The sequence below is a fragment of the Hypanus sabinus genome, chromosome 13, assembly GCF_030144855.1.
Source record: "Hypanus sabinus isolate sHypSab1 chromosome 13, sHypSab1.hap1, whole genome shotgun sequence".
Lineage (NCBI taxonomy): Eukaryota > Metazoa > Chordata > Chondrichthyes > Myliobatiformes > Dasyatidae > Hypanus > Hypanus sabinus.
In genome coordinates this window covers 32,508,900-32,536,518 of record NC_082718.1, presented here as the reverse complement: position 1 = coordinate 32,536,518, position 27,619 = coordinate 32,508,900, and the positions used below count along the sequence as shown (strand labels likewise).

At 39.0% G+C, this 27,619-nt stretch overlaps 2 protein-coding genes across 5 annotated transcripts in view; one reads left to right on the top strand and one right to left on the bottom strand.

Annotated features, from left to right (window-relative positions):
* The window catches only part of tubgcp6 (tubulin gamma complex component 6), a 62,030-nt gene extending 55,421 nt beyond the window's left edge, over nt 1-6,609 (bottom strand). For all 3 annotated transcript variants that reach the window (XM_059987437.1, XM_059987438.1, XM_059987440.1), the window contains exon 1: nt 6,484-6,609. The gene's annotated coding sequence lies outside the window, so the exon portion shown is untranslated. The remainder of the gene's footprint in view (nt 1-6,483) is intronic.
* A 54-nt stretch (nt 6,610-6,663) lies between these two features.
* The window catches only part of hdac10 (histone deacetylase 10), a 40,378-nt gene continuing 19,422 nt past the window's right edge, over nt 6,664-27,619 (top strand). The window contains exons 1-16 of one of the 2 annotated variants that reach the window (XM_059987436.1): nt 6,664-6,703; nt 8,904-8,970; nt 9,977-10,111; nt 11,060-11,156; nt 12,057-12,154; nt 12,236-12,340; nt 12,426-12,494; nt 13,355-13,481; nt 15,726-15,791; nt 16,381-16,440; nt 16,830-16,919; nt 17,663-17,769; nt 20,429-20,496; nt 20,934-21,204; nt 22,808-22,898; nt 26,381-26,463. In XM_059987436.1, the coding sequence (XP_059843419.1) occupies nt 8,906-8,970; nt 9,977-10,111; nt 11,060-11,156; nt 12,057-12,154; nt 12,236-12,340; nt 12,426-12,494; nt 13,355-13,481; nt 15,726-15,791; nt 16,381-16,440; nt 16,830-16,919; nt 17,663-17,769; nt 20,429-20,496; nt 20,934-21,204; nt 22,808-22,898; nt 26,381-26,463 (1,532 nt within the window). In that variant the 5' untranslated portion in view covers nt 6,664-6,703; nt 8,904-8,905. Of the gene's footprint in view, nt 6,786-8,903; nt 8,971-9,976; nt 10,112-11,059; nt 11,157-12,056; nt 12,155-12,235; nt 12,341-12,425; nt 12,495-13,354; nt 13,482-15,725; nt 15,792-16,380; nt 16,441-16,829; nt 16,920-17,662; nt 17,770-20,428; nt 20,497-20,933; nt 21,205-22,807; nt 22,899-26,380; nt 26,464-27,619 lie in introns of both variants that reach the window. The other variant, XM_059987435.1, reaches the window with a different exon arrangement.

The window sequence follows — 27,619 nt, the reverse complement described above, 5'->3', positions numbered from 1 at the left end:
CAACCTCAGAATAGAGGGACATCCATTTAGAATGGAGATGAAGAGGAATTTATTTACCCAGAGACTGGTGAATTTATGGAATTCATTGCCACAGGCGGCTGTGGAGGCCATGTCATTTGATATATTTAAGGTGGAAGTTGATAGATTCTTGATTAGTCAGGGCAGGAAGGGATACAGGGAGAAAGCAGGAGATTGGGGCCGAGATGGAAATGGATCAGCTATGATGAAATGGCAGAGCAGCATGATGGGTCAAATGGCCTAATTCTGCTGCTATAACTTATGGTCTAAAAAAGCTTTGCATCCCTCAAATAAAATGTCCTGTCAATACACCAAAAAAGCAGTTAAAAATTCTCAAAACATTGAACGACATAGTGAAAATAATAGAATACAAGTAGAGGAAGTACTACTTAAACTATATAGAGTTCAAGTCAACACTGAGCCCGAGGAGAGCTACCGAAGAGACCTACGACTTGGTCATCTCTGAGGCTGAAGTATGCAGGTGTTTCCACATAGCGGACAGTCACAAGGCTGTGGGACCGGACGACATCCCAGGGCAGGTACTCAGAGAGTGCGCAGCACAACTGGCAGGTGTGTTTTAAAGACATTTTTAAACTCTCCGTCTCCCACTGTATAGTGCTCTCCTGCTTCAAAACATCCACCATTGTCCCTGTACCTAAAAAGACCAAGGCAACACATCTGATCGTCCTGTCGCACTCCCCTCAATAATAAGTAAATGCCTTGAGAGGCTGGTCAAAAACTACATCTGCAGCATGATGGACCCCCTACAATTTGTCTACTGACACAACCGATCATCAGACGATGCAACAGCCACAGCTCTACACGTCGTCCTTACACATCTGGAGAAGAGGGATGTTTTTGTGAGAATGCTGTTCTAGGACTACAGTTCAGCATTCAACACCATAATTCCCACCAGGCTCAACAAGATGCTCATAGACCTTGGCCTTCACCCTGCCTTGTGCAACTGGATCCTGGGCTTCCTGTCAGATCCCCAGCACGTGGTAAGAGTGAGCTCCTTCACCTCTGCCCGTCAACACAGGTGCCCTTCAGAGCTGTGTACTAAGCCCCCTCCTTTACTCTCTGTATACCCATGACTGTGTTATCACCCACAGCTCATTATTATTAGCTCATCTGCTAATTAAATCTGCTGTTGATACTACATTGATTGGCCTAATCTCAAATAATGAGGCAGCCTAAGGAGAAGTCATCACCCTGACACAGTGGTGTCAAGAAAACGATCTCTCCCTCAATTTCGCAAAAGCAAAGGAGCTGGTTGTGGACTACAGGAGGAACGGAGACAGGCTAACCCCTACTGATATCAATGGATATGGGGTTGAATAGCTTTAAGTTCCTCGGCGTACACATCATTGAGGATCTCATATTGTCTGTACATACCAGCTGTGTGGTGAAAAAGACACAACGGTGCCTCTTTCACCTCAGGTTGTTGAAGAGGTTTGGTATGGATTCCCAAATCCTGAGAACTTTCTACAGGGGCACAACTGAGAGCATCCTGACTGGCTATTCAGGACACTTACAAAGACAGGTGCGTAAAAAGTGTCCGAAGGATCACTGGGGACCCAAGTCACCCCAACCACAAACTGTTTCAGCTGTTACCATCCAGGAAATGGTACCACAGCATAAAAGCCAGGGCCAACAGGCTCTGGGACAGCTTCTTCCACCAAGCCATCAGACTGATTAATTCATACTGATACAATTGTATTTCTATGCTATATTGACTGTCCTGTTGTACATACTACTTATTATAAATTACCATAAATTGCACATTTAGATGGAGGCATAACATAAAGATTTTTACCCCTCATGTATATGAAGGATATAAGTAATAAAATCAATTCAATACAATATGTTTACTAGTTTTGTCTAGTTCAGGGATTCCCAACATGGGAATGCTAGGGATCCATGGCTTAAAAAAGGTTGGGAACCCCTAACCTAGTTCTTATCACAAAAATGCTAGCAACAAACTCAAGCATTTCAGGCAACACACACAAAATGCTGGTGGAACGCAGCAGGCCAGGCAGCATCTATAGGGAGAAGCACCGTCGACGTTTTGGGCCGAGACCCTTCATCAGGACTAACTGAAAGGAATGATAGTAAGAGATTTTAAAATAGGAGGGGGAGGGGGAAATGCGAAATGATAGGAGAAGATAACAGGGGGTGGGGTGAAGCTGAGAGCCGGAAAGGTGATTGGCAAGAGGGATACAGAGCTGCAGAAGGTAAAGGATCTTGGAACAGGAGGCCTAGGGAGAAAGAAAGGGGGAGGGTAGCACCAGAGGGAGATGGAGAACAGGCAAAGAGAGAGAGAAAGAAAAAAAAGAAAGCAATTCAGACAAGATTCAGCAGCTTTATCTCCAGAAGTAAGCTTGAAAGTTATGGTGAAATTTAAGATTATTCAGCTTTCAAAGTAAACCAAGAGGCAATTGTAAAAAAGGTAGAACGTTAAAGTGTCTTGGAAATATAAATTTTAAAATGACAAAACTTAAAGAATAAATCAAAGTTTAAACTACTGATAGACAATGCAGTACTAAAATCAAGAAACCCTCTGTATTAGAATTTAACAATTCATATATCAAACTGAATAGAGTAGTTGTAAAGAAAAGCCTATAATGAAAATTTCCTAAGATGGGTGAATGCAAATTCTTTTCATAAATTTCCACATTTAAACTTCAAAATTTATTCTTGTGAAAATCTCTTATTTAGTTATCCCCAGGCAGTATCCCATTCAAGTACAAAGCAGATCTGGTCCTAAGTAACCAAGCACAAACATTGGATGAGATCTGAAATTCTTGTGCTAATAAAGCTGTAATTCAGGTTTTTTAAATATAGGTCATGAATGGGTGACATAGTGGAGATATATCTCTGCCAAAGGTGGTGTAAGGTGCTCCATCTATCCACTAGCCTGCAAGCTACCCTTGGGCAAGATGTAGTACCTGTTAATCACCCTCTCCCCCCCCCCCCCCCCATCGGATTAAGGTGACATGAAGCCATGGGAGCAGGTGGTAGATGGTCATATCAGCAGCCAGTGCATATCACAAGTCCTGGTATATGACCACTGATGCCAGGGAGACAATCCCTGAAGAGTATTTATAATGGCAGGGAGTCACCCATCTTGTAAAGACACTGCCCAGAGGAAGGCAAAGGCAAACTGCTTCTATAGAAAAAAATTGCCAAAAACAATCACAGTCACCATGATCAACCACGTCATACAACTCAGCACAAAATGGTGATGATAAGTGAATTTAACTGTTGCTAATTTTCTACAGCTATACACCAATACCATTAAAATCAAAAAACTACAGTCAGCCCTCCTTATCCGCGGATTCCATATGCGTGGATTCAAACAGCCATGCATCAGGAAAACCTGGAAGATCTCTCTTCAGCACTCGTTGCTTGAGCATGTACAGACTATTTTTTCTTGTCACTATTCCCTAAACAATACAGTATAACAACTATCTACATAGCATTTACATTGTATTAGGTATTATAAGTAATCTAGAAATGACTTAAAAGTACAGGCAGTCCCCGGGTTATGAATGAATTCCGTTCCTGAGTCTGTCTTTAAGTCAGATTTGAAGTCGGAACAGGTACATCTGGTATTATTTAGCGTCAGTTAGTCAAATGTTTTTCTTAGTATATAGTACATATTTTACTTTTCTATGCATATAAAACACTTAAGAAACATACTTATTTCAAAAATTTAATCACTGTGTTGCTTCGTAATAATTGTAGCTTTCATCGGGGCAGGGCCTTTCACGTTCTGCATTAAAATTGTTCCAATCGTTGACCGACTGTAGCCTAACGCTTTTCCGATGACTGATGGTGTTTCACCTTTTTCCGATCACTTTATTACTTCCACCTTATTTTCAATAGCAATCGTGATTATTTTTGTGAACAGAAACGCTGCAGATTCAGAGCTGCACCGCCAGGTCCTAATGTCCACCACACGGAGAAATGTTAAATAAAGTCCAGGGTTCCACTGGGTCCTAAAGACCACCGCACTGATACGAGTTAAATAAGGGCCTTGAGCATCCACGAATTTTGGTATCGGGGGGGGGGGGGGGTCCTGGAACCAATCCCCCACAGATAAGGAGGGCCGACTATATATGGTTCGGTATCAATTAGTATTTGGAAATACAGGCTCGAGGTGGATCATCTGACGGAGTGGTGTAAGGACAATGACCTGGTCCTTAACACTTCTAAAACAAAAGAGATGATCATTGACTTCAGGAGTTCAAAGGATAGAGTACACACCCCCTCCATATACATGGAGAGGTAGTGGAAAGTGTGGAAAACCTAAAGTTCCATGGAGTTATGTTGTCAAAGCAGCTGACATGGACCACCAACACCTCGCTGACATGGATCACCAACACCTCGCTGACATGGACCACCAACACCTCGCTGACATGGACCACCAACACCTCGCTGACATGGACCACCAACACCTCGCTGACATGGACCACCAACACCTCGCTGTCATGGACCACCAACACCTCGCTGACATGGACCACCAACACCTCGCTGCTTGTCAAAAAGGCACAACGAAGACTCTTCTTCCTCAGAAAGCTGAAACAGGCCAAACTCGAACAAAAGCTGTTGCTTAACTTCTACAGAAGCACAATTGAAACCATCCTGAACAACAGCACCACAGTGTGGTATGCCAGCTGCACAGCCGCTGAGCGACAAGACCTGCATCGCGTGGTGAAGGCAGCCCAGCAAACTGTCAGGATGGAGCTCCCAGGACTGGACATCATCTATTCCTGCAGACTCAGGAGGAAATCAATCAGCATAACCAGAGGCACCAAACACCCCGGCCACTCCCTGTTTGACCAGCTGCCGTCCACAAAAGTTTCAGGACACTAAAAGCCAGAACAAATAGACTGAGGAACAGCTTGTACCCCAGAGGTGTAGCCTCCATCACAGTACTCCCTCAGAGCAATGATTGAAACTGTGAGCACACACATGCACACACAAGGACTCAATTACTTGCACTAACAGCACTTTGTGCATTACAATGATATTCCGATGCTGCTGCAACTTATTTTCTGCTACTTATCTATTTAATACTTTTTTTATATTACTGTCTTGTTTTTATCTACCACTATTTACTTGCCTGAGAGGAAACTAAGCAGAGTTTCATTGTACCTATGTATAATGACAATAAAGATCATTCAATTTTTTTTTTCATTCAATCTATTTTTCAAGTGTTGTTCCAATAGATTGTGTACAAATTCCTGTACTGAAAGTTAAGTAATACACAAAGATGATCGATTTATTATATCCTGAACATGAATGACAAGGCCAGTATTTGCATTCATCTCAAACTATTTTTTTAATTCCATGGTTCAAATGTATATTTCTGGATCATTATTTCAAACCTCTAGCTCAGTAACTTACAACAACTGCAACTTGTTATCCTCTTTCAGACTAAGGCAATAATTGAGAGCAAGAGGAAAGGAAAGGTGTTAGTGCGGGAGGGAAATGATGGATTATGAATCATGATCAGAATATGTTTGCATAGGTACAGAAAGCAGACAGCCCTTCTCTTTGCAACACACACAAAATCTGCAGATCTTCTTGTTTGTGATCAGCCCTTCTCTTTACTCAGGCTTCTCATTTCTGAACACAGAAGCTGAGCCTACATGACATTAGAAATTCCACCATTCTGGGGTAAGCAATAAAATGCTGAGGGAACTCAGTGGGTCACGGCATCTGTGGTGGGAAACGGGACAATGATTAGGGTTGAGAGCCTTCTTTGGAACTGTGGCCACTGAATTCCTCCAGCATTTTGGATTCTTTTTCTGCTCCAGATTCCAACATCTGCCGTCTCTTACATCTCCACCGTTGGGAGGAAAGTAACCATCTTCATGGGTAACAACAGTAGGGAATAGAGGACCAACAATTATAATTATTGATGACAGTTCCTTCCTCTAGAAAGGTGAGTTAATCAAACTTCTCTAAACAAGATTTACTATGAAAATCACATAAATCTCTTTCACGAATTCCATGTCAAGCCCACTACAATGTTCATTATGAACCAATTCCCAAGGCCGTTCTGTTTGCATTTACAGCCGCATTCGTGTGACACCACAATCCAAACGAGCAAGTGACAGACTGAGATCGGCTACACGGAATGTGGCTCACCCACAAAATGACAAAGCGAATAAGGAAACCATTCAGCCCATCGTGCACGGATGCAACCCGTTGTTTTGGACATAAGGGGTACGTACTGCAGGTGCTGGAAATCTAGAGCAATACACACAATGTACTGGAGGAGCTCAGCAAGGCAGGCAACATCTATGGGTGGGAATAAACAGTCGACGTTTCGGGCCGAGACCCTTCATCAGGACATCCGTTGTCTTATGCGTGATTGAATAGAAACCCCGGCACTGCAAGAGCTGCCAAACCCACCACTCAACATGCAGACGTACCTAAATTGGACCCACTCACCTTCCTCAACACCGCAGCTTCATAACGGCTCTTAGCAACTGCTCGGCCTACCTAACTTGGCGGCTCCGGGGAGAACCCGTTGCGCGCGGCAAACCCAATTGGTCCGGATTGAAAGGCTGTCCCGCGCTTGGTCCGTTTTACTGTCAATCAAAGACTGCTTCCCGTCGTCAGGTTGGGTTGAGCCGGAAGCTCCTGGTGTTCGGGGTCATTCGCTGTGGAGGTAGTAGTCTGCTGCTCGCTGGTGGATAAGTTGTGGAGTTTTTCCTTTATTTTTAAGGAGTTGTTTCCACTCTGGTTCCGAGGTGACTTCGAACCTGTTTTTTTTCCCATTCTGTTAGTAACGACTTCTGGACACTGGGAGGGAGGATCCAAAGCTATCTCGCACCTCCCTTGTCCATTTTAAGTGAAATTGCATCCAGAAACAAAATATAAAAGAAAAAAACAAAATGTATTACTTACTCTAATAGTACTAATAACTAAAATAATGTCAAGTCAATACTTCGAGATAAGCAGCTTCTGCTTGAAGGGCTCGCCCTCTTTCCGTAGTGCTGATTGCAATTTAACTTTGGATTGTATTTTTCTTCCTGTCAATATTCTATGAGGCCAGCTATCAGCAATTTATTGTTGAAGGTTGCACAACCAGGTTACATATCTTATGAGTCTTCTAAGCAGATATCATTGATGAAGTTTCCCTCCACTCTCAATGCATGTTGAACCCTGCAGTACTCAATTTAAATCCATCAATTTGTTTTTGGTACCAAAACTTGGCACTTCTGCCTACCAACCTTTAGGCTCATTTTTCTTTTGTACAGTTTGATCTGCTCGGTATGTGCCCCGACTTTACCATTATACAGACAAAAAGAAGATTAATCCAAAAGAAAAACAGAAAATATCTGGGAAAATCTCAGCAGGCCAGACAACATCTGTGGAAAGAGAACCAAGTACCTTTCATCAGCTTCTCATTTTCTCAATTCTGCATGAGGATCTAAAGCCCAAAACGTTAACTGATTCTCTTTCTACAGATGCTGCCTGATCTGCATTTTCTGCTATTAATTTCAAAATAATAGCATCTGCACTGCTTAGATTTTCACTTTATGTAATTAGAAACAATGCCAGAAATGATGGCATTGGAGAAGATGTTGGTGTGGATTTGGTGGATTTTGCAGAGACAGTCTGATGGTATCTCTCCAATTCTTTGAGGTGCCTGCCATAGGAAATAAAAAAAATAGACATCTTGGTATTGCTTCTTGTATTTGTTTTGGAATTGACAAATATATCCATAATACAGTAAAACCAGTGGAATTCATCTATTATACTTAGGCAATAATACCAATATTGCTTTCTTCTAGTATCATTATCAATGGTAACAGCTAAGGTTAATCCAAATTGCAAATGGCTTTCTCTAAGATTGCAGATTTGTAATACAATTTGATTTCAACTTCAAAATTTAAGTTTGGTGGTTTACTTGTATTTTAAAATATTTTGCTCACTATTATTTTGTGTGTGTTTCCATCTAATCATATTGAAATGTTTGCAAACTTCTTTTAAAGCAACTTTAATTCAGTGTCCCATAGCTAAAACTAAGAGAATGTCCACTAATGGCCAACTATATTTACACAATGAGAAAATTTTATAGATTAATTAGATTTTTAATGCTCATATTGGGATGTCGGATATCTCTACCAAGGTGTAAGGCACACCGTCCCTCTGCTAGCCTGCAGGTCACCCTTGGGCAAGGTGTATCATCTGCTTAGCCCCCCAGTCAGGGTCATGTGAAGCCAGGGAAGAATTTAGTGGATGATTGTACAAGTAGCTGGTGAATATCACAAGTCCTGGTTAAGCGTCCACTTATCCCAGGTAGACAATCTTCGAAGAGAATTGATAATGGCTATGGTCACCCGTCTTGTAAAAGCACTGCCCAGAAGAAAGCAATGGCAAACCACTCTGTAGAAAAATTTCCCAAGAGCATTCATAGTCTTGGAATGATCATGATCGCCTACCTCATACAACATGGCACATAAGGACAAATATTCATGTGCTTAGTTCCTTCCTACAAGTAGATCAGGAAGTTAATTAAAAATTCAAAAGATTTTGGATATCATAAGTTAAACATAAAGTATTAGAAATATGAGTTGGACAAACAATATTTGAATAGAAAACATCAGTACCTAGAATGTTGCAATTTAGCCAGGATTTTCATATACCACATCATCTCTTGACTATTATTGCCAAGTGGTTCTGGTATAAATCAATCATGACTGAATGGTAGAGCAGACCTAATGGGCCGAATGGCAAATCCTGCTTCTATGTCTTGTGTTCATATTTTGTACTTTAAGATTTAGAGTTAAATGTGGTTTCCTTTGGTTATGAATTATGCATAGGGTGGTTGTTTATATATTGTATTTTTAATTTTTTTCCAGAAATGGCTTCAGGAACTGGATTGATCTACGATGAACGAATGATGAGCTATAATCTGCTGTGGGATTTGTGAGTAGCTTAATAACTTATATCTCAATTCATCTGCAGTTAAAAGTTTTATCAAATCCTTTATATCCTTAACACCTAATTATTTCAACAGAGTCCAGACAGGTATTCCACATTCTTTACTGACTTTGTAAGAAGTTAATACCAGATTAAACAATGGCTCAAGTTTTAAAACCTTCATCCTTCCCAAGCTCTATAATATCTTCTAGCTTTTACAACACTTCCAAATATCTGCACTTAGTTTGAAAATGGGCCCTTTGGTCAACTCGTCCATCCACTATTTTGCCTAGCAAACTAGTCCCATCTGCCTGCATTTGGCCTTCCAGTTCTGGGATTGTAAGTATTGTCAGACTTAGTTACTAAAAAAAATTGGCAGATACTTTTAGTTGCAAGGGTCTAAGCCACTTAACTCCACTGATTTAAGATATTTATAACAATCTATCTCTTAGAGCAGAATATTGGACATCAGTTCAGATTGTTCACAATTTAGGTGATTTGGTTAGCTCCAATTTTCTGCTAAACTATTTTGATCACTGTTATAGTTCATTGTAGTTATTGACTCAATACTATCATTATAATTCTTTGGTTTTTCTCTCTTGAACTGCTGAATATTTCAAGCATCCTCCATTATTTTAGACTTTCCAGCAATTGCTACATCCAACTCAGTTCCAGCATTCTGTTTTTCTGCCCCCCCCCCCTCACCATTTCACTTCTATTTTCTGTATTTCCACTATCTCTAGACTTCCCTGGTGCTCTATAAACATATACATTGAAATCCTTGTTTCCCATGAAGTAATTTAAAGCTTAAAACCAGATAAGAGCATACGTTAATTTTTATGATAATGTTAGTAGTTTATGAACGAATAGTGATTCTTTTACTCTTGTAGGATACTTGGGAAAATTGGGTCAAAGTGCCTAACGAAGACTGTATGGCTGGTAAATAAACCAGCCATGAAGTTATGGTCCATTTCATTAATTAAAGTAATATTTCTATTTGTTTCCATTTTAGCCCAGATTGCAGCATTGAAATACCAGAACGTTTGTCCGCTTCCTTTGACAAACTGAAACAGTATGGTCTTGTGGAAAGATGTGTCCAACTATCAGTTCGAGAGGCCACTGAAGAGGAAATTAGTTTGGTTCACAGGTTGGACATACATTTAAAATGTTTTAACCAGTTACATACTTTCCCCATCTCCTACCTTGAGTGAAAGTTTGGGCAGCAACCTGTTTCTCCTTTCCCCTCCATTTCTGCTCTTACACAAAAGGATATCTGAACTCACTTAACTTGGGCCCTTAGCTCCTAAGTGGAGCATAGGCCATCAATGACCTCCTTCTCCGTCATCCTTTGAAGCCAATGGTATGGTTGGAGTTCACTAATGCTTCTGCAATCCATTACATCCACTGTACAGGTGAGTGACCTATACAACCTCACCAGAGCCCTATTGGCCAGTCTTACCTGCTTCCACTTCTCATAACATAGTGTAAAGATGAGCTCTGAAACTTTTAAATAGCAATTTGCTTTGCATATTTCGTAAGGCAGATTGGGATACAGTATCAGATACTATGCTTTCATTTGCATCTGTAGTGTAAACCATAATTTATATTAAAGAGCACACAGTTATTTTAATAATTTTATTCATGATGGTGGAGCAATATTTCCACAAGCCTTAATTTTTACTTGTAAATTGGTTCTCTACAGTGACACCAGTGTTATAGTGGAGAGTAAACTACATTACATTAAGTTTTGGCAATGAGTTAGCTGTTCAGCAAATATCTTGTTAAATTAGTATTAGCACCAAATTCTATTTTTAATCATATGGTGCTGTTTGGATCTTTGAGGGGTTTTCAAAAATACTAATTTGCATCCTTATTATGTGACATTTCTGGAGTATCCAGGTATATCGAGCCAAGGCAAATAGCCTAGCACAATTTTGCCAGTGCTGCTTTATAACTTCTTCCTAGGTTGTGTCTTTATGGATAATTTAAACTCTGTACTCTTTTTACTGATTTGGTCACTGATAAGCCAATGTATTTAGCAGAGAATGTCTGTGGTGTTTTGATGAAATTTTATTAAAGTGTTTCCTATTTGCAGCATGGATTATTTGGAAGCCGTAAAATCTACTGCCTTTATGAATGTTGAACAATTGAAGAGCTTCTCATACAAATATGATGCAGTTTATTTTCACCCTGTAAGTAAAACTATACTTTCAAGAAAACCTAATCAATTACCAGCAAAGTCACATTTCATTCCTCTTTCTCTGTGTTAGTTTAACTAAATTGAACGCACTTTCGTTTGTATTCAACTTTGGATCCAAGACCTGTTCCAGAATTAGTCACATAATTCAAGTCAATTGACACTGTCTGTGGTTCATAGTTTTAGGAATGAACTGTGTGAATGCTAATACCAATCCACAGACAGTCTCTTCCTTTTCTGAAAAGGTTTGAAAACTAGTCCCAGAAATTTGAGTACAGCGACCATGAATTGAAAGCATTGCTTTCTGATAGTTGAAGTATTTGCTGTATTTGCATGAGTGGAAACTTAAATGACAAATTATTATAAAGAAATAATAAATACATGGAAGTCTGCAGATGCTGGAATTCCAAGCAACACGCACAAAATGCTGGAGGAGCTCAGCAGGTCAGGTAGTATCTATGGAAAAGAATAAATTTAAGGACTGAAGAAAGGTCTCAGCCCAAAATGTTAACTGTTTATTCCACTCCATAGATGCTGCCTGACCTGCTGAGTTCCTCCAGTGTTTTGTGTGTGTTACTATAAAGATATGTTTTTCAGATGATAAACAGCAAATGAATCTGTTTAGAGTAGGTGGATTTTGTCAACCCAGTTAATATTCTAATCTTCATTGAAAGACAATGTAAAGATCTAGGGTGGTAATCTAGATTAACAAATAGGCAAGTGAAATAGAAAGTATTGTAGGCTGTTGCAAGAATTACGTAAGGATCTGTTAGCTAGATAAATTGTTAAAAAGCAACAGCCAAATTAATTAAAAGCACAATTCCTTTAAGGATTAGTTACTAAAGATTTCATCACATATTTGTTGTGTCTTTTAAGAAAGCCTGTTTTGTTTTAGAACTCCAATCACTGTGCTAAATTATCTCTGGGAGCAACTCTACAACTTGTTGATGCAGTCATGTCAAACAGAGTAAGAAATGGGATGGCACTAGTAAGGTATGGGATAATTTTATATTTACTTTGTTGATACATTTAAAGCAGCACCCAAAATATTATCTATTTCTTCTTCCTTCCTAGACCGCCAGGTCACCACAGCCAGAAGAGTGATGCCTGTGGATTTTGCATCTTTAATAATGTAGCAATAGCAGCTGAGTATGCAAAACAAAGATATGGAGCAAAAAGGTGGAGTTTCTAACTTTTAAAAAATGAAAAGCTAGATTTTTGTTGATAATGATGTAAACAATTTTTTGTTGTTTTCCTCTTCCAGGATTGTGATAGTTGATTGGGATGTGCATCATGGCCAAGGAACTCAGAACACATTTGAGGAGGATCCGAGGTTGGCACCATTTGTGTTTTTGTGTTTTCACAGATCCCCAAGAATCATTAATATTTATGTTGGAGAGCAATGTATTGTGTAGCACTGCTTTTGTTATTGTTAAAAAGAGAACTATGTGTCCAGAACAATCACTCAATTAGTGTTCAAAAATAAACTGAACATTTCTGTGATATTTGACCTCTCTGAGATGCTGGAAATGCTGTCCGGCGGTCTACCAACTCTTTCCATTTGCGTCTTTGCTCCTCATCTCTCCCCGGCAAAAGACCGCGAAAATCTCTCTTCCAGCTCACAAGAAAGAACAACAGCATTCCAAATCCTGTTATCTTTAGTCATAACCCAAGCATTGCTGCTACAGAGAAACCATTACATTATCAGTGAAACTTTACAGCATGTTACACAGCAGTGAAACCCTACAGCATCCAACGGAATCAATCCCGAACATAACCCCCACAATTGATCCACCGTGCCCAATTCAACACCAGAAATTCCAACTTGTACGTAGGATAGTTTTTCTCAGGGCGACAGACTCCGGCTTACAAATGCAGCAGGCCTCAACCCAGAGCCCTGATCCTGTTACAGGACACCCCCTAAACCCTCTCGACTGGCATCCTTGTGCAGTACATACAGTATTCAGTGTTCTGCAAAAGCCAGCACTGACGCCTGGGTCACCAGCTCCTTTAGCGACTGAAAGGCCTCCTCAGATTTTGCATCCCACCTCGGTCCAAAGGGCTCCGACGGGCTAAGATACTCTCCACCCTCCTGTCCTTCCTTCCCCAAAGGAGGGTAACCACACAGAAGCTATTCCATGGATTTTTTTTGGCATATCAAACCTTATATTTTAATGGCTTTTTTTATTTCAGTGTTCTTTATTTCTCATGGCATCGCTATGAGCACCAGCAGTTTTGGCCTAATTTGAAGGATTCTGATTACAGTGCTATTGGAAAAGGCAGTGGGACAGGATTCACCATAAGTATGCCATGGAACAAGGTATTTCTCAAAATAAAAATTCAAAATTTTTATATGATCATCTTTGTACTTAATGGTTCAGACAATTATTTGTGCTTGAAGGAGTTTGGTCTATCAAATTGTGCTGTGAGAACTTTTCTTTCTCATCTGTTTCCTTGTATGTTTTTAAATCAGGAGTTCCCAACCTGTGGTCCACAGATTCCTTGGTTCATGGTGGGGGTCCACGGCATAAAAAAAAGTGTTGGGAATCCCCTGTTTTAAATGAATTCTAGTCTTCAGTATTAGCTATTGTTCCTACCACACTGTTCGTTTGGTAGATAGCCAGGTATCTAAACTTGATACCACCTTTGTATCTACATGCTGGCCTTTGTTAGCATCATCTGAAGACATGGTACTCCTTTTCATAATTATACTGATAACACCTGTCTGTTGGTCCTACGTTTTCAGCCTTCTGCATAGTCTTCAGTTAAGAATTGAAGAGTTTCTTTCTGAGTACTGTATCAGGTTGAAGTGTGTCTTCACAATTTCGACTTTCCATCAGTAAGATTACCACCTTCTATGTCTATTGTCAGCCATGGCTTAACCAAAAAAAAACCCTTGCCTGTGCCTTTGCCAACTTCAGACCTGAAATTATTAATGCTCTCTTGGATCATCATCATCATTATGTCCCGTGTTGTATGACATAAGTAATCATGGTTGTTCATGGCAATTTTTTGTACTAAAGTGGTTTGCCGTTGCCTTCTTCTGAACAGCCATAAAATCAATACTCTTCAGAGATTGTCTGTCTGGCATCAGTGGTTGCATAACCAGGGCTTATGATATGCACCAGCTGCTCATATGACAATCCACCACCTGCTCCCAAGGCTTCAAGTAACCCTGATCAGGGGCTAAGCAGGTGGCCAAGGGCGACCTGCAGGCCAGCAAATACAAATACTTTATTGTCACCAAACAATTGATACTAGAGCGTACAATCATCACAGTGATAATTGTTTCTGTGCTTCGCGCTCCGTGAAGTACAAAGCAGAGGGAAGGGATGCCCTACTCCTTCTTTGATAAAAACGTATCTCTATCCCTCACATAAAATTTATCCCATCCAAAATCCTGCAACCCACATTCGAATCCACCCTGGAACCATTTCTGTGCCTGCTGAACTAAGTTAGTTCTGGTTCTCAAATATTAGTGTTTTAAAGTGCTCATCCTGTGTACATATCAGTTTATAACTTATTGCCTCTCTAAAGCCCTCCAACACCTTTTACTGATGTGTACACCAGGTCTGTGAGGCTTTCAAAACGTATTATCTTTCTTTTCTTTCTTTTTAAATCTTTTTATTAGTTTTAAACAAACATAAATGAAACATGAATACAAAATGTTTGAGAGTACATAATTAATAGTTTAAATAGACATTCAGATATGTAATAATAAAAATATATAACCTCTCAAACTCAGAACATTAATAAACAAAGAAGTAAAAAGAGAAAAAAAAGAAAAGCCCCCCCCAAAAAAAGAGAAAAAAAACAAAAAAAAACACTAACCAACATGGGCCATTGAATAATATTAAGTACATATACAGTAGTGCCAATAACTCCGAACCTCCATCCAATTAATTAAGGATAATATAAGTAAGGTTTAGGAAAAGACAATTCAACTCATGTGAAAATGTTGAATAAAAGGTCTCCAAGTTTCTTCAAATTTAACTGAAGGATCAAAAACCACACTTCTAATTTTTTCTAAACTCAAACAAGAAGTAGTTTGAGAAAACCACTGAAATACAGTTGGAGGATTAATTTCTTTCCAATTCAATAAAATAGATCTTCTAGCCATTAATGTAACAAATGCAATCATTCGTTGAGATGAAGCAGATAAACAATTATTATCCGTCATTGGTAAGCCGAAAAAAACGTATCATCCAATGCCACGTGTTCTTGCAACCATCTAGCTGGCACCAAGCTGTAGTCAGATTGTAAAAAAATATTCCTTGCTACATTTGGCAGTAGAAATAATTATTATGTATCTTTTTGTTTTGGTTAGGGTGTAAATAATCAAGGAACAGCATTGCATGCCGTGTGTCAAAAATTTTGCGTGTACAGTAGATTCTAGCCTAGATACTGTATTGACTTTGAAGAAATTTAGGTGTAGGCAGTAAGTTATTTAAACTATCACCCACATTAGTGAGATAATTATTCAGTTATTCTCCACTGTGATGCTGCCCAGTCTGTTCTATTAAATTCTCATTTTAAATCTTACCATGTTTTTCATTTACAACAGGTTGGAATGGGAAATGCTGACTATTTGGCAGCTTTCTTCTCCATTTTACTTCCAATGGCTTATGAGGTAATTTATATAGAGTAACACACAAAAAATGCTGGAGGAACTCAGCAGGTCAGGCAGCATCTACGGAGAGGAATAAAGAGTTGATGTTTCAGGATAAGACCCTTCATCAGGACTGGAAATGAAGGGGAAAGAGGCCAGAATAAGAAGGTGGAGGGAAGGGAAAGAGAACAAGCTAGAAGGTGATGTGGGAAGCCAGGTAAGGGGGAAGATAGGGTAGAAAAAGAACAGATAAGGTAAGAAGCTGGAAGGTGTTAGGTGGAAAAGATGAAGGGCTGAAGAAGAAGGAATCTAATAGGAGAGGAGAGTGAACCAGGGAGAAAGGGAAAGAGGAGGGGTTACTGGGGGAGGGTGATAGGCATATGAAAAGAGAGGGAGTAAAAGGGGAGCTAGAATGGGGAGGGGGAGAAATTAAAGTCTGAAAAATTGATGTTCATGGCATCAGGTTGGAGGCTACCCAAATGGAATATGAGATGTTGCTCCTCCAACCTGAGGGTGGCCTTATTTATATAATTAAGACTCGTATCTGTTTCATAGAACCTCTTTGCTTTTGCTTGTTGTCAATAAATCATTTCACTCATTCTTATTGTAGTTTAATCCAGAATTAATTCTGGTTTCGGCTGGATTTGATTCCGCTATTGGAGATCCTGAGGTATATTATTTTAATTGACACATCATCTACTCCATTATTAAATAGTGTGATAGTTTTGCTTAGCTAAATATGATAAAAGCTTTTCGTATGAGCCAAAAACACTGAACTTTGATTGGTTTGAGAGCATAAGCAGTGTGTTTGCATGAAATTCCAACTGCCTAATTAATTTTGAAGCAATGTTGTAATACTTTTCCTGAATTGTGCTTAAATTAGATGCAATCAAATATTAGCATTAATTATATATGAAAAATTTATGAAAATTGAAACAATATTCAAAAATAATGCCATCTTAAAAATAATTTTAATGAAGTTTCTTCAAAATGTCTTGGTGTTCTAGTTGTAATCATATATCATTGGTACAATTAACTCTTGATCTTAACGTCTTCCAGGGTGAAATGTGTGCTACACCTGAGTGTTTTGCTCATCTAACTCAGTTACTGATGCCATTAGCTAATGGGAAACTGTGCTTTGTTTTAGAGGTATGTATCTATGTTTTTTCCGAACCCCAGACTATGCATATTGTTAAATGTTTAAATGTTAAAATTCCTTATGAGTGCACATGGCACAATGAAACTCCTATAATCTGCTGTCCCCTTTTGGTTGAAAATATTAATCATTATTCATTTGCCATGTGGCTCCTACAGAGGGCTGTAGGACCGGTAGCAGAGAAGGAGTGCTGAGGCAGGATAGGTGGTGAGGGTGCAAACATGCCCATCCCTGAGACACCAGGCAAGGTCATTTGATTCCAAACAATTGGTACATTGAATGTTACAGAGCATCTCTCTGGTGCTTCACACTCCCACTTCACCCTTCCCCTTTTCCAACCATGATTCCCCTCTCCCTGCCCCCTTCCCACTCTCAGTCCACAGTAGAGACACACATCAGAATCAGGTTTATCATCACTCATATATGTCAGGAAATTTGTCTTATTTTGTGGCAGCGGTACAGTACAATACATAAAATTACTAAATTACACAAATTAGTGAATTTAAAATTGAGTTGAGTCTAACAGTTTTGACTTGTTATTTAAAATAATCTATATATTCATATTAAACAGAATTCTATACAATTTAAATAAAATGTGTTTTTAGATCATATCAGAATATCTTATATTGAAGAGTGCTTCCATCAAGGTTCTTAAAGATATTGCACATTTCATACACTGCCAGTCGTGACCATATCTATTTATCACTAGTCTTAAAATTAAGTATTTTATTTCTAGGGAGGATACAACTTGCGTTCCCTTTCAGAATCCATCTCTATGACTGTCCGTGCATTATTAGGGGACCCAGCACCTCCTTTGATTGGCCAAATGCAACCGTGCTTAAGGTATTTAGTTAATCAATATTTGCTTTCTATTGAACTATTGGTTATTCAGAACTTTGTAATTTTGTTTTAATCCTCTTTTGAGAGAACGTATTGACATAATAATGTGCAACTATCATTTTACTGCATTTTACAAGAAAATAAATTGGTTATAAGGTAATCATACAATTCAAATATAGGTTTTAATTCTTTGTCTTATATATTTTTTCCCAGTCCATGTAAAAACTAGGTTCTATTTGAAACAACATTTATTGAGAAAAGAAGACTTCTGTTTGGTTTGAAGTGTAGTTTATTTCAAATTTAGTGTTTAAGTATCATTTAACCATACATGAATACAGGCAAATGAAGCAGTGTTCCTCCAGGCCCAAAGTGCAAAATGGATTACCAACAGTAATTCACAGCACAAGGCGCAATAAGGTAGCAAGTAAACATACAGTCACACAAAGAAATACATATAGCCCAGGTCCCTGAGTGTTATGACCTGTAAGTTGATGGTACATGGGTGTTATCAGCAAAAGCAATCTGTTCTCAGCAGCCCGCAGATGAGCATATGTATGCACGCAATCCAGCTTGTCATTCCACCAATCAAACACTGAAGGGCTAGCCCTCAAGCCAGCACAGATGCAGTGCCACACCACCTCCGGCGACACTTCTGGATTGACACAACAGGCAAGCCTGCGGCTTAAGGCCTAGTCCTTGCTACAAAGGCCGTTCAGCCTCTGCCCCCCCCCACTGTCTGTCTCCCAATTTTTAAGGGAAACAGACTTGCATCATTTTACATCACCAATGTCCTACAGGGTCTTGTGACCACAAAAGAAACATCCAAGACAGTAACCCTATTTAATAATAGGGCTACTGTCTTTAGGAGTAAAGATCTTACTTTTCCCACACATAATATTTCATCAAATTAGTGAACTAAGATTAAATAATAGGATGTCATTCAAGATTTAATTGGCTTTCCCCATTCTGCCTCATAGGATGCAAAATTTTAAAGTTCCAATAATAAAGCCCTAAACTCCTTCATGAAGCTTTATTCGCTTAATTGGTACAACACTAGTAACAGTGCTGCACTGAAATTTATGAGAAAAGAAATATCCTTGTGCCAGTGTCAGACATGAAAATGGGCTACAGTAGTACAGCTAAGCAGACATACCAACTTCTAGGGTTGTGTAAAGCGCTGTGCATCAGAATGCTGTATACAGTAAATATGCACATTTTCATGCATTATATAAGAAGCAGAGTCATTCTAACTCTCTGCTAAAATGAGACAAGCTCTTGCCAGTGACAGCTGACAAGAGAAACCCTGTGGAATAGTGGGGTTGATTCGGGTAATGGAACTCTGGGAGATCTAGGTGAACATGAGAGTGGCATTCATTTCTTCAACCCACAACTGGATATTGATTCATCTCAGGAAGATTCAGATAGATCATTTTTCTTCATGCCAGTTTTCATCATTGCTCTGCACCTCTTAACCTTGGTGTGTTGGCCCATACACATGGAAGCTCAGGATTCAGTTTAAGAGTATGCACTCAAATGGAAGTGCTGACCCCAGCTCTCCAAATGATTTTTGCACTTTCATTCAGTTTGTAGTACGGTAAACTGTTCACTAGTTGCTTAAGTATCTAGGCTGCTGTATCTGCCAGAATGGCTAGAATTCTTTATGCAATTTGTCTGGAAGGAGTGCCACCTTTTTTTCCATTTTGCCTTTTTACTGAAGCTGTTGCCTGTATTACCTCATAGGTACAGACTTCCAGCATGTTTGATGTATTGTATTTACTAATGATGGTTAATAACAAATTGGCTGTCATCTTATCTGCTTTTTTCAGTAGTATAATTCTTGGCAAATTCTGATCAAGTGATACTGAGTTAAAAGATCAGTCATAATGTTGAGAACAGCAGAGTAGGTATCCATTCCTACTTCTATTTATTATGTACTTAGTTTAGCCGCAATGTGGTATTGAAATGTTCAAAGTATATTTTTTTATCGATGTATGCTAAATACAGCCTTGAGATTTGTTTCTTTACAGGCAACCACAAAACCCAGTAGAATCCATTTAAAATGAACAAATCATGCAAACAATAAAAAGTAAGCAAATGACATTCAGAATTAAAGTTCACAAAGTGAATTCACAGCCATAACAATATATACAAAATGCTGGAGGAATTCAGCAGGCTGGGCAGTATCTATGGAAAAGAGTAACATTTCAGGCCGAGACCGATGAAGCCAGTACATTGCTGCAAAAGGTTCAGGAATCCATTAGTTGCTGGCCTCAGCCACAGTTCAGCAAAGCGATAGTAAACCTCACCAAGCAGTGAGCTGAACACCAGACTGTCCCTCCCTCAGCCCTGACACCCTGACCTTTTCAATCTGGTCCAGCACTTAAATCAGCCAAACCTCAGCTCATTCCTTGCCCTCGGACCTGGGCCCTGCAGCTTCGATATGCTCTAGGGTCTGTCAATTCAGCCCATACCCAACCTTTCCAATCTTGCCCAGTGCTTAAATCAGTCAAACATCAACTCGTTCTTCATCCTCAGGCCTGGGCCCCATTGCCTCAGCTCACCTTGAAGCTGCCTCAAGGTAATATGATATTAAGGCAGCTAAATTTTGTACATCAGTCCTTAAAGTGAATTATTTACTTTTTTAAAAATTTCCTTCATGCAGTGCTATGGAAACAATACAAAATGTAAGAGCTATGCATCAGCCATATTGGAAATTTCTGAAGTACCACGGTAATTGTTTTCTCAGTTGTTTTAAACTATTTGCATGCGGTATTTATGTAGAAAAGACTACTTTTATCATTGTACTTGTGAGGAATATTTTAAGATTCACTTCATTGAGATGCCAATATATTTAGGAAAGAAATTCCTTTACAAATCAAACATTTAAATAATCTAGCTTCTCTTCAGTGTCTGGTTAGGCAGACTTTTTTTTAGTAATTATAGTACAGGTACCTGAAAGTTGCAATAATATCTTTTTGTTAAAGCAAACTTATTAGTTATGTCCAATTCAGCTCCTAATCCACTGTGAAGGCAGAAACGTGCTTTGACTCAAATATATACTTCATTAACAATTTAGCTTTATTAATTCTGAAGATGGTAGTATGGCTAAATACATATTAACTGAAATGTTACACTACCTGGTGTTTCACCTTGCATTTTTTTTTCAGAGGCTGAGATTATTAAAGATCCAAGCACCAAGAAATTGAACTTTGCTATTGAAGAGCATAATTTTGAACCAGAGAAAAACATGACAATGCCCTCCATGGAGAATGAAGACTTTGATGTATTCATGGATTCCCACATGAAGAACATTCTTGTATTAGCCCCCTCTGAAAGAACTGCATGGGCTGGTGATGAAATAAAGTCGGCAAAGTTGAATCAATGCCTTAAAGTAGAAGCAAAGGAAATTTCCATGGAAGAAGTTGGCAATCTCATCAGGTTTGGCTAAATTGTATTTATATTTGAATTGGAGAAGTAATAGTAAATGTGTAATCTGTAGGGACTAGGAAAAACAAAGTGAGTAATAGGTAGATATAGAGAGAGAGAGAGAGAGCGTGCGCTAGGGTAATTAAGACTTTTGCACAGTACTGTAGTAATTTTATGTACTGTGATGTACTGTTCACAAAATAACGAATTTCATGATATATATGAGTGATAATTAACTTCATTCTGATATAGGTCTCTTGTGACTGGGAGTGTAAAGGGGGCAGGGAAAGGGGAATCATGGTTGGGAAAAGGGGAAGGGAAAGCAGAGGGAGCAGGAAGCACCAGAGGGACATTCTGTAATGATCAATAAACCAATTGTTTGGAATCAAGTGACCTTGCCTGTGTGTCAGGGCTGGGTGTGTCTGCACCCGCAACCCCCCCCAAACCTGGCACTCCTTCACTGTCACCTGTCCCACACCCCTACCACGGTGCTCCACCCTTGCCATTCCCAATGTCAATGCTCCCACCAAATTTATAAATTCACTTCCTGCTCCACGTTGACAAATACAGCACTGTGCAAAAGGCTCAGGCACCGTAGCTGTTTATATGTTCCTAAGACTTTTGCACAGTACTGTATGTCGGAGAGGTAATGAGGCCATATTGGTGGTTCTTGAGATCATCCTCTTTTAGTTATGTTGTTAAAGGTGGCGCCTGGTTTTAAGTCAGATTTGTGTACCTTTTGCTCATTTATGTGTAAAGAGAGTGATACATTTGATTTGCACTACTGTGGGAGAAAAAAAGCATAAGACAGAGGAACCCAATTAGGCCAATTGGCTGATCCATTTTCTCTTGCAGCCCCATTCTCCTGCCTTCTCCCAATAAGACCATAAGAGGTAGAAATGAGAAATTACCAAGGTTTGAAACTCTTCTCATTTTATCCTGGTTGGAAGTGTGCACGTGGAAAGAGGATGAAATCCCTTTTTAAATAGGGGAAAAAATTCTTGGTCATTACGTCCCTATGTATGCAGGAGTGTCTTCTGATCTTTGTAGAGCAAGATATTCTCGGATAATTTGGAGTTATCATCTGTCACTTCTGCATCAGTTTAATGCCAACAATTATAGACAATGCTTTCTGTGTGGTTCAGGTACTCTCATGCCTTAGCAAGAAATTAATATTTTCAGAAGAGGCAGGGGAAATAATAATAAGAAAATAAATTTAAGGAAAGTCAATGAGTGTAATTTTAATGAAATTGCAAACTTAGGTTTACTAAGTTATGCCCTAGTTGGGCAATCTCTCTTGGATTCTGTTATGGTTATTATTCTATAATTTTATTGATTATGCCCACAAGAAAATAAATCTCAGCGATGTATATAGTGACATAAATGTACTTTGAAAATAAAATTAACTTTGAACTATTTCTACATTTAAACTAAAATTAATTGTTTATCTCCAAAGAATATATAGTCAGGAAACTTCCTAAAGTGAGAAATTTGCAAACAATTTGATGACCAAATCAATATTTCAGAAAATCAGACACACAATCAATTTTGCCTGACATCGGCAGAAGTTTTATTGTAGTAGCATAAAAAAAATAACTTTTTAACTGTTTCACAGTGGTGGTGATACTGCACAACTGGAGATCAAAAGCCTTTTACCGTCGTTAGGATGTATATTTCCAATAATTGATAAAATATCTAAAAGAGAGGTAGGTGTAATCTGTGCTTGCAGTAACATCCATCCACATTGTAATATTAGAACCGACTGTCAATAATCTGAGAGAGAACAAATAATTAATCCTTCCATGCTTTATGTTCTGACTATTCATGAACCTTCACACTGATGATGTAAAATTAAGGAACATAGTTTATTTTTTGTATATGTGTTTCATTGCTTGTGTTCACTTACTGATTACACTTTCTTGCTTTGGACTGAATGGGTAATAATGCTGGAGCTCAAGCAAGAATAGATGTCATGAGAAAACTTGGAATTTGGAATATCTAGGAATTACCCTTAAATCATTTCATAATTGTAGCAACTCTTGAAATATGAAAAAGGGGAGAGTAGAAACTGAATGTTTAAAGCAGCCTTTACAAATGAACAAAATGGAAGAACTTAGAACTGACAGAACAGAAAAGACCAGTTTGCTTGTTACAAGAAATGGGAAAACAATCATCTTTCATAACTCTGTGATAATTATATTTGCTCTATGCATTAGATTTTAACTTTGAAGTCAAGCATTCTATTTGTCAGAGTACATCAGGAGAAGTTTTCCCATTTTGAATAGTGCAGTGACAAAAGCAATGAAATTCGTTAGAATTATGCAGCAGTAAATTAGTAAAAATGCAGTGGGAAAACTTTAGCTAGTCTGCCTTCCATTTCAATTAGATACTTATAAGCTGTGGTATACAGGAAAAAGCAGGAAAGAGGAAATAGAATAGGGCAGCACAGTAGTGTAGTGGTTAACACAATGCTTTACAGTACAGGCATCCAGGGTTCAGTTACCACCGCTGCCTGTAAGGAGTTTATACACTCTTCCTGTAACCATGTGGGTTTCCTCTGGGTACTCCCACAGTCTAAAGACCTACCAGTTGGTAGGTTAATTGGTCATTGTAAATTGTCCAGTGATTAGGCTAGGGTTAAATCAGGGCATTGCTGGGCGGTGTGGCTCAAAGGGCCTTTTCTGCACTGTATCTCAATCAATAAATACTTACAGGAGGCACTGCCGCAAGAAGGCAACATCTATTGTCAAAGATCCCCATAATGCAGACCATACCATCAGGCAGGAGGTACAGAAACTTGATGTCTCACACCTCCAGGCTCAAAAACAGCTACTTCTCTTCAACCATTCGCTTCTTGAATCAACTTGCAAAACCTTAATAAGAGATAGGAGCAGAATTAGGCCACTTGTTCCGAGAAGTAATTCATTTTTTGTTTCTGCATGGGAACCTAATTGAAGCCGTATTTTACAAAAGCAATATTCCTGTTCTGACAATTGAAATAATGGATTGCAATTTAGAACTTGAGATATAGGAACAGAATTAGGCCATTGGCCCATCAAGTTTGCTCTGCTATTCTATCCTAGATGATTATCCTTCTGAACCACATTCTCCTGCCATCTCCCCATAACCTTTGACACCCTGACTAACCAAGAACCTATCAATCTCTGCTTTAAATATATTCAATGACTTGGCCTCCAATGAATTCCATATATTTACCACCCTCTGGCTAAAGAAACTCCTTCTCATTTCTGTTCTAAATGGACATCCCTTTATTCTGAAGCTGTGCACTTTGGTCCTAGATTCATTCACTTTTGGAAACATTCTCTCCACATCCACTCTTGTCTAGACCTTTCAATATTCGATAGGTTTCAATGAGATCTCCCATTGTTCTTCTAGGCTCCAGTGAGTACAGGTCCAGAGCCATCAAACACTCCTCATACATTAACCCTTTCTTTCATAGGATTATTCTTGTGAACCTTTTCTGGATCCTATCCAATGCCAGCACACCTTTGCTCAGATGTGCATCATTGCAGTTTAGCAAAACTATGAGCACTTTGACCAACTTGCACCAAAATAGACCTATGTTTGTTCTAATTGTAAATATATATATATATATATATATATATATATATATGTAATTTCTGTTTTTCTTGTGAATGCTGCTTATCTGATGGTATGTGCCTGAGATGCTACTGCAAGTAGGTTTCCTGTGCATCTGAATACAGTCAGCCCTCCTTATCCGCAAGTTCCGCATCCGCGAATTCAACCAACCACAAATCGAGAAAATCCAGAAGTGCTCTTCCAGCACATGTTGTTCGAGCATGTACAGATTTTTTATTCTTGTCATTATTCCCTAAACAATGCAGTATAACAACTATTTTACATAGCATTTACATTGTATTGGGTATTATAAGTAACCTAGAGATGATTTAAAGTATACAGGAGGATGTACGTGAGTTATCGTGGATTGGGATCGAAAAAAATCGGAAGTTCTCTTACTAAGTAAGTCAGAACAGGTACATCCGGTATTATTTAGCATCAGTTAGTCAAACATTTGTCTTAGTATATAGTATTTATTTTACCTTTCTATGCATATAAAACACTTAAGAACATATGTTTCAGCACCAGGCTCAGGAACAGAAGTTCCTGAGTTCGATCCAGTGACAGACCACTATCGAGTGCACTCTCCACCCGTGCCGGGTTGATGTGGAGGATCAAAAACTCAAAACCCCAAAACCCAATAATTAAACTACTGCGTTGCTTAGTAATAATTGTAGCTTTCATCGGGACAGGGCCTTTCTCACTTTATCCTTTAAAATTGTTCTGATCGTTGACCGATGTAGCCTAATGCTTTTACAATAACCGATGGTGTTTCACCTCTTTCCGATCGCTTTATTATTTCCACTTTATTTCAACCGTGATCATGATAATTTTCGTGAACAGAAACACTGCAGATTCAGAGCTCCGTGGCCGGGTTCCAATGTCCACCGCCCTGAGACAGGTTAAATAAGGTCTGCGGTTCCGCTGGGTCCTAAGGTCCACCGCATTGAGACAGGTTGAATAAGGGACTTGAGCATCCACGTTTTTAGGTATCCGCGAGATGTCCCAGAACCAATCCCTCGCGGATAAGGAGGGCCAACTGTGTACATGTATTCGTTTATCTGGCAATAAACTTGACTTTGCCTTTAGACATTCCTGTGTTCACATCACCTTTGATTTCACTCATTCCTTTCATTGTAACTTCCTCCTGCTTACAATCATGGAATCTCTTCATCCTTTCATTGTGCATCTGGATTTTTCTATCTGTGGAATTCAGTGAAAGCAACTGTGGTTTAAATTGTACCACAAGTTCTTAATACCTTCATAAAAAATGTAGCTCCTCCCTTTCTTTTTTTTCATCTAAGGGGTTCTCCTTTAGCAATATTTCTTCATCTAAAATTTAAGTTATCCATCATGATATTTCATCATTGTCAAATTTTGGTTGGTAGTACTTCTGCAAAATACTTAAGGGTATTGTGGAAATGAAAACTTTAACAAAAAAGAACTGGAATGTCCTTCAGTTATAATACCCATTTAGTGCAATGGTTTGAGCTCAGCTTCTTTGCTGAAGATCTTTATTAAAACTAGTTTAGTACAGAACTGCATCAGCCAGTATAATACTTTTACATCTTTGCTTCTTGTTACTTAGGTCCGAAATGGTATTGCGGTAGTTCCTACATTATCATCTAGTGCCATTACAGCACGGTATGGCGTTACCATTGGAGCAAGCAGGTACGTAAATAATGAGATTTACTTGGTTTCATCATATTGCAACACCTGATGCCAGTTGTTCTGAAGGTGTAAATTCATGTACCAACTACCTTCTAGCATCTCACCTTAATATTGAATGTTTGCTGCCAGATCCCTAGAAGATTCTCCATTGCATCTATACAAGCTCCTAGCAGGGAATGTAGATTAGCAATCAGGACCAAAGCTGTGGCCATTTTGCCTCTCTCTAATTTAGAGTTCCTATTAACAGCTGTGTCTCTCGTATCATCTGAGCTAAATTAAACTAGGTTGGTACAGACTAAATATTGAGCCTACCAGCATTCATAACCGATTTTTTCAGATTTTTCAAGAGGAGACCTGAGTTATTTACTGACTAGAGTATCTACTCTGCTATTATATTACTGCTGAAACTCAGAGTGAGGGACAAACTTTAAAATGTCAAGGCTGAGAAAAGTCTGTCACTTTAGGTTCCCTTATTAAGTGTGATGGGTGGCAGGGTTGTCTCTACCAAAGGAGCTGTAAGTTGCTCCTTCCTTCCTCTAGATTGCAGGTCACCTGTGAGCACCTGCTTAGCTCCCCAGTCAAGGTAACATGAAATCATGGGAGCAGGTGGGGAATTATTGTGTGAGCAGCTGATGCACATCACAAATCCTGGTTTATTAAACTTGGATAATCAGTATTTTCCATCTAATGTACTTCTCTACTCATGAAAGTAATCCCAAATATCTTTTGAAAAGTTCTGTTCCTCTATTACAATGCAACTATAATAATTGAATTTTATTTATGGTATGGTGGAATAACTAACTTATTCAATTATAGATGTGACTATTTTGTTGTTGCCTTAAAATAATATTACTTTCACTGATATTTCAGTTGACTTGTCTTTCAGTTATTGTCTGAAGCTTGAAGAAAACTTGTTTGTTAATTCTGTGTGAACATTGACTTCTCTAACTTCTGTTAATGCCCCTCCTCCCCTTCTCACCCCATCCCTGACATATTTAGTTGTTTGCCTGTTCTCCATCTCCCTCTGGTGCTCCCCCCGCCTTTCTTTCTCCTGAGGCCTCCCATCCCATGATCCTTTCCCTTCTCCAGCTCTGTATCACTTTCGCCAATCACCTTTTCCAGCTCTTAGCTTCATCCCACCCCCTCCGGTTTTCTC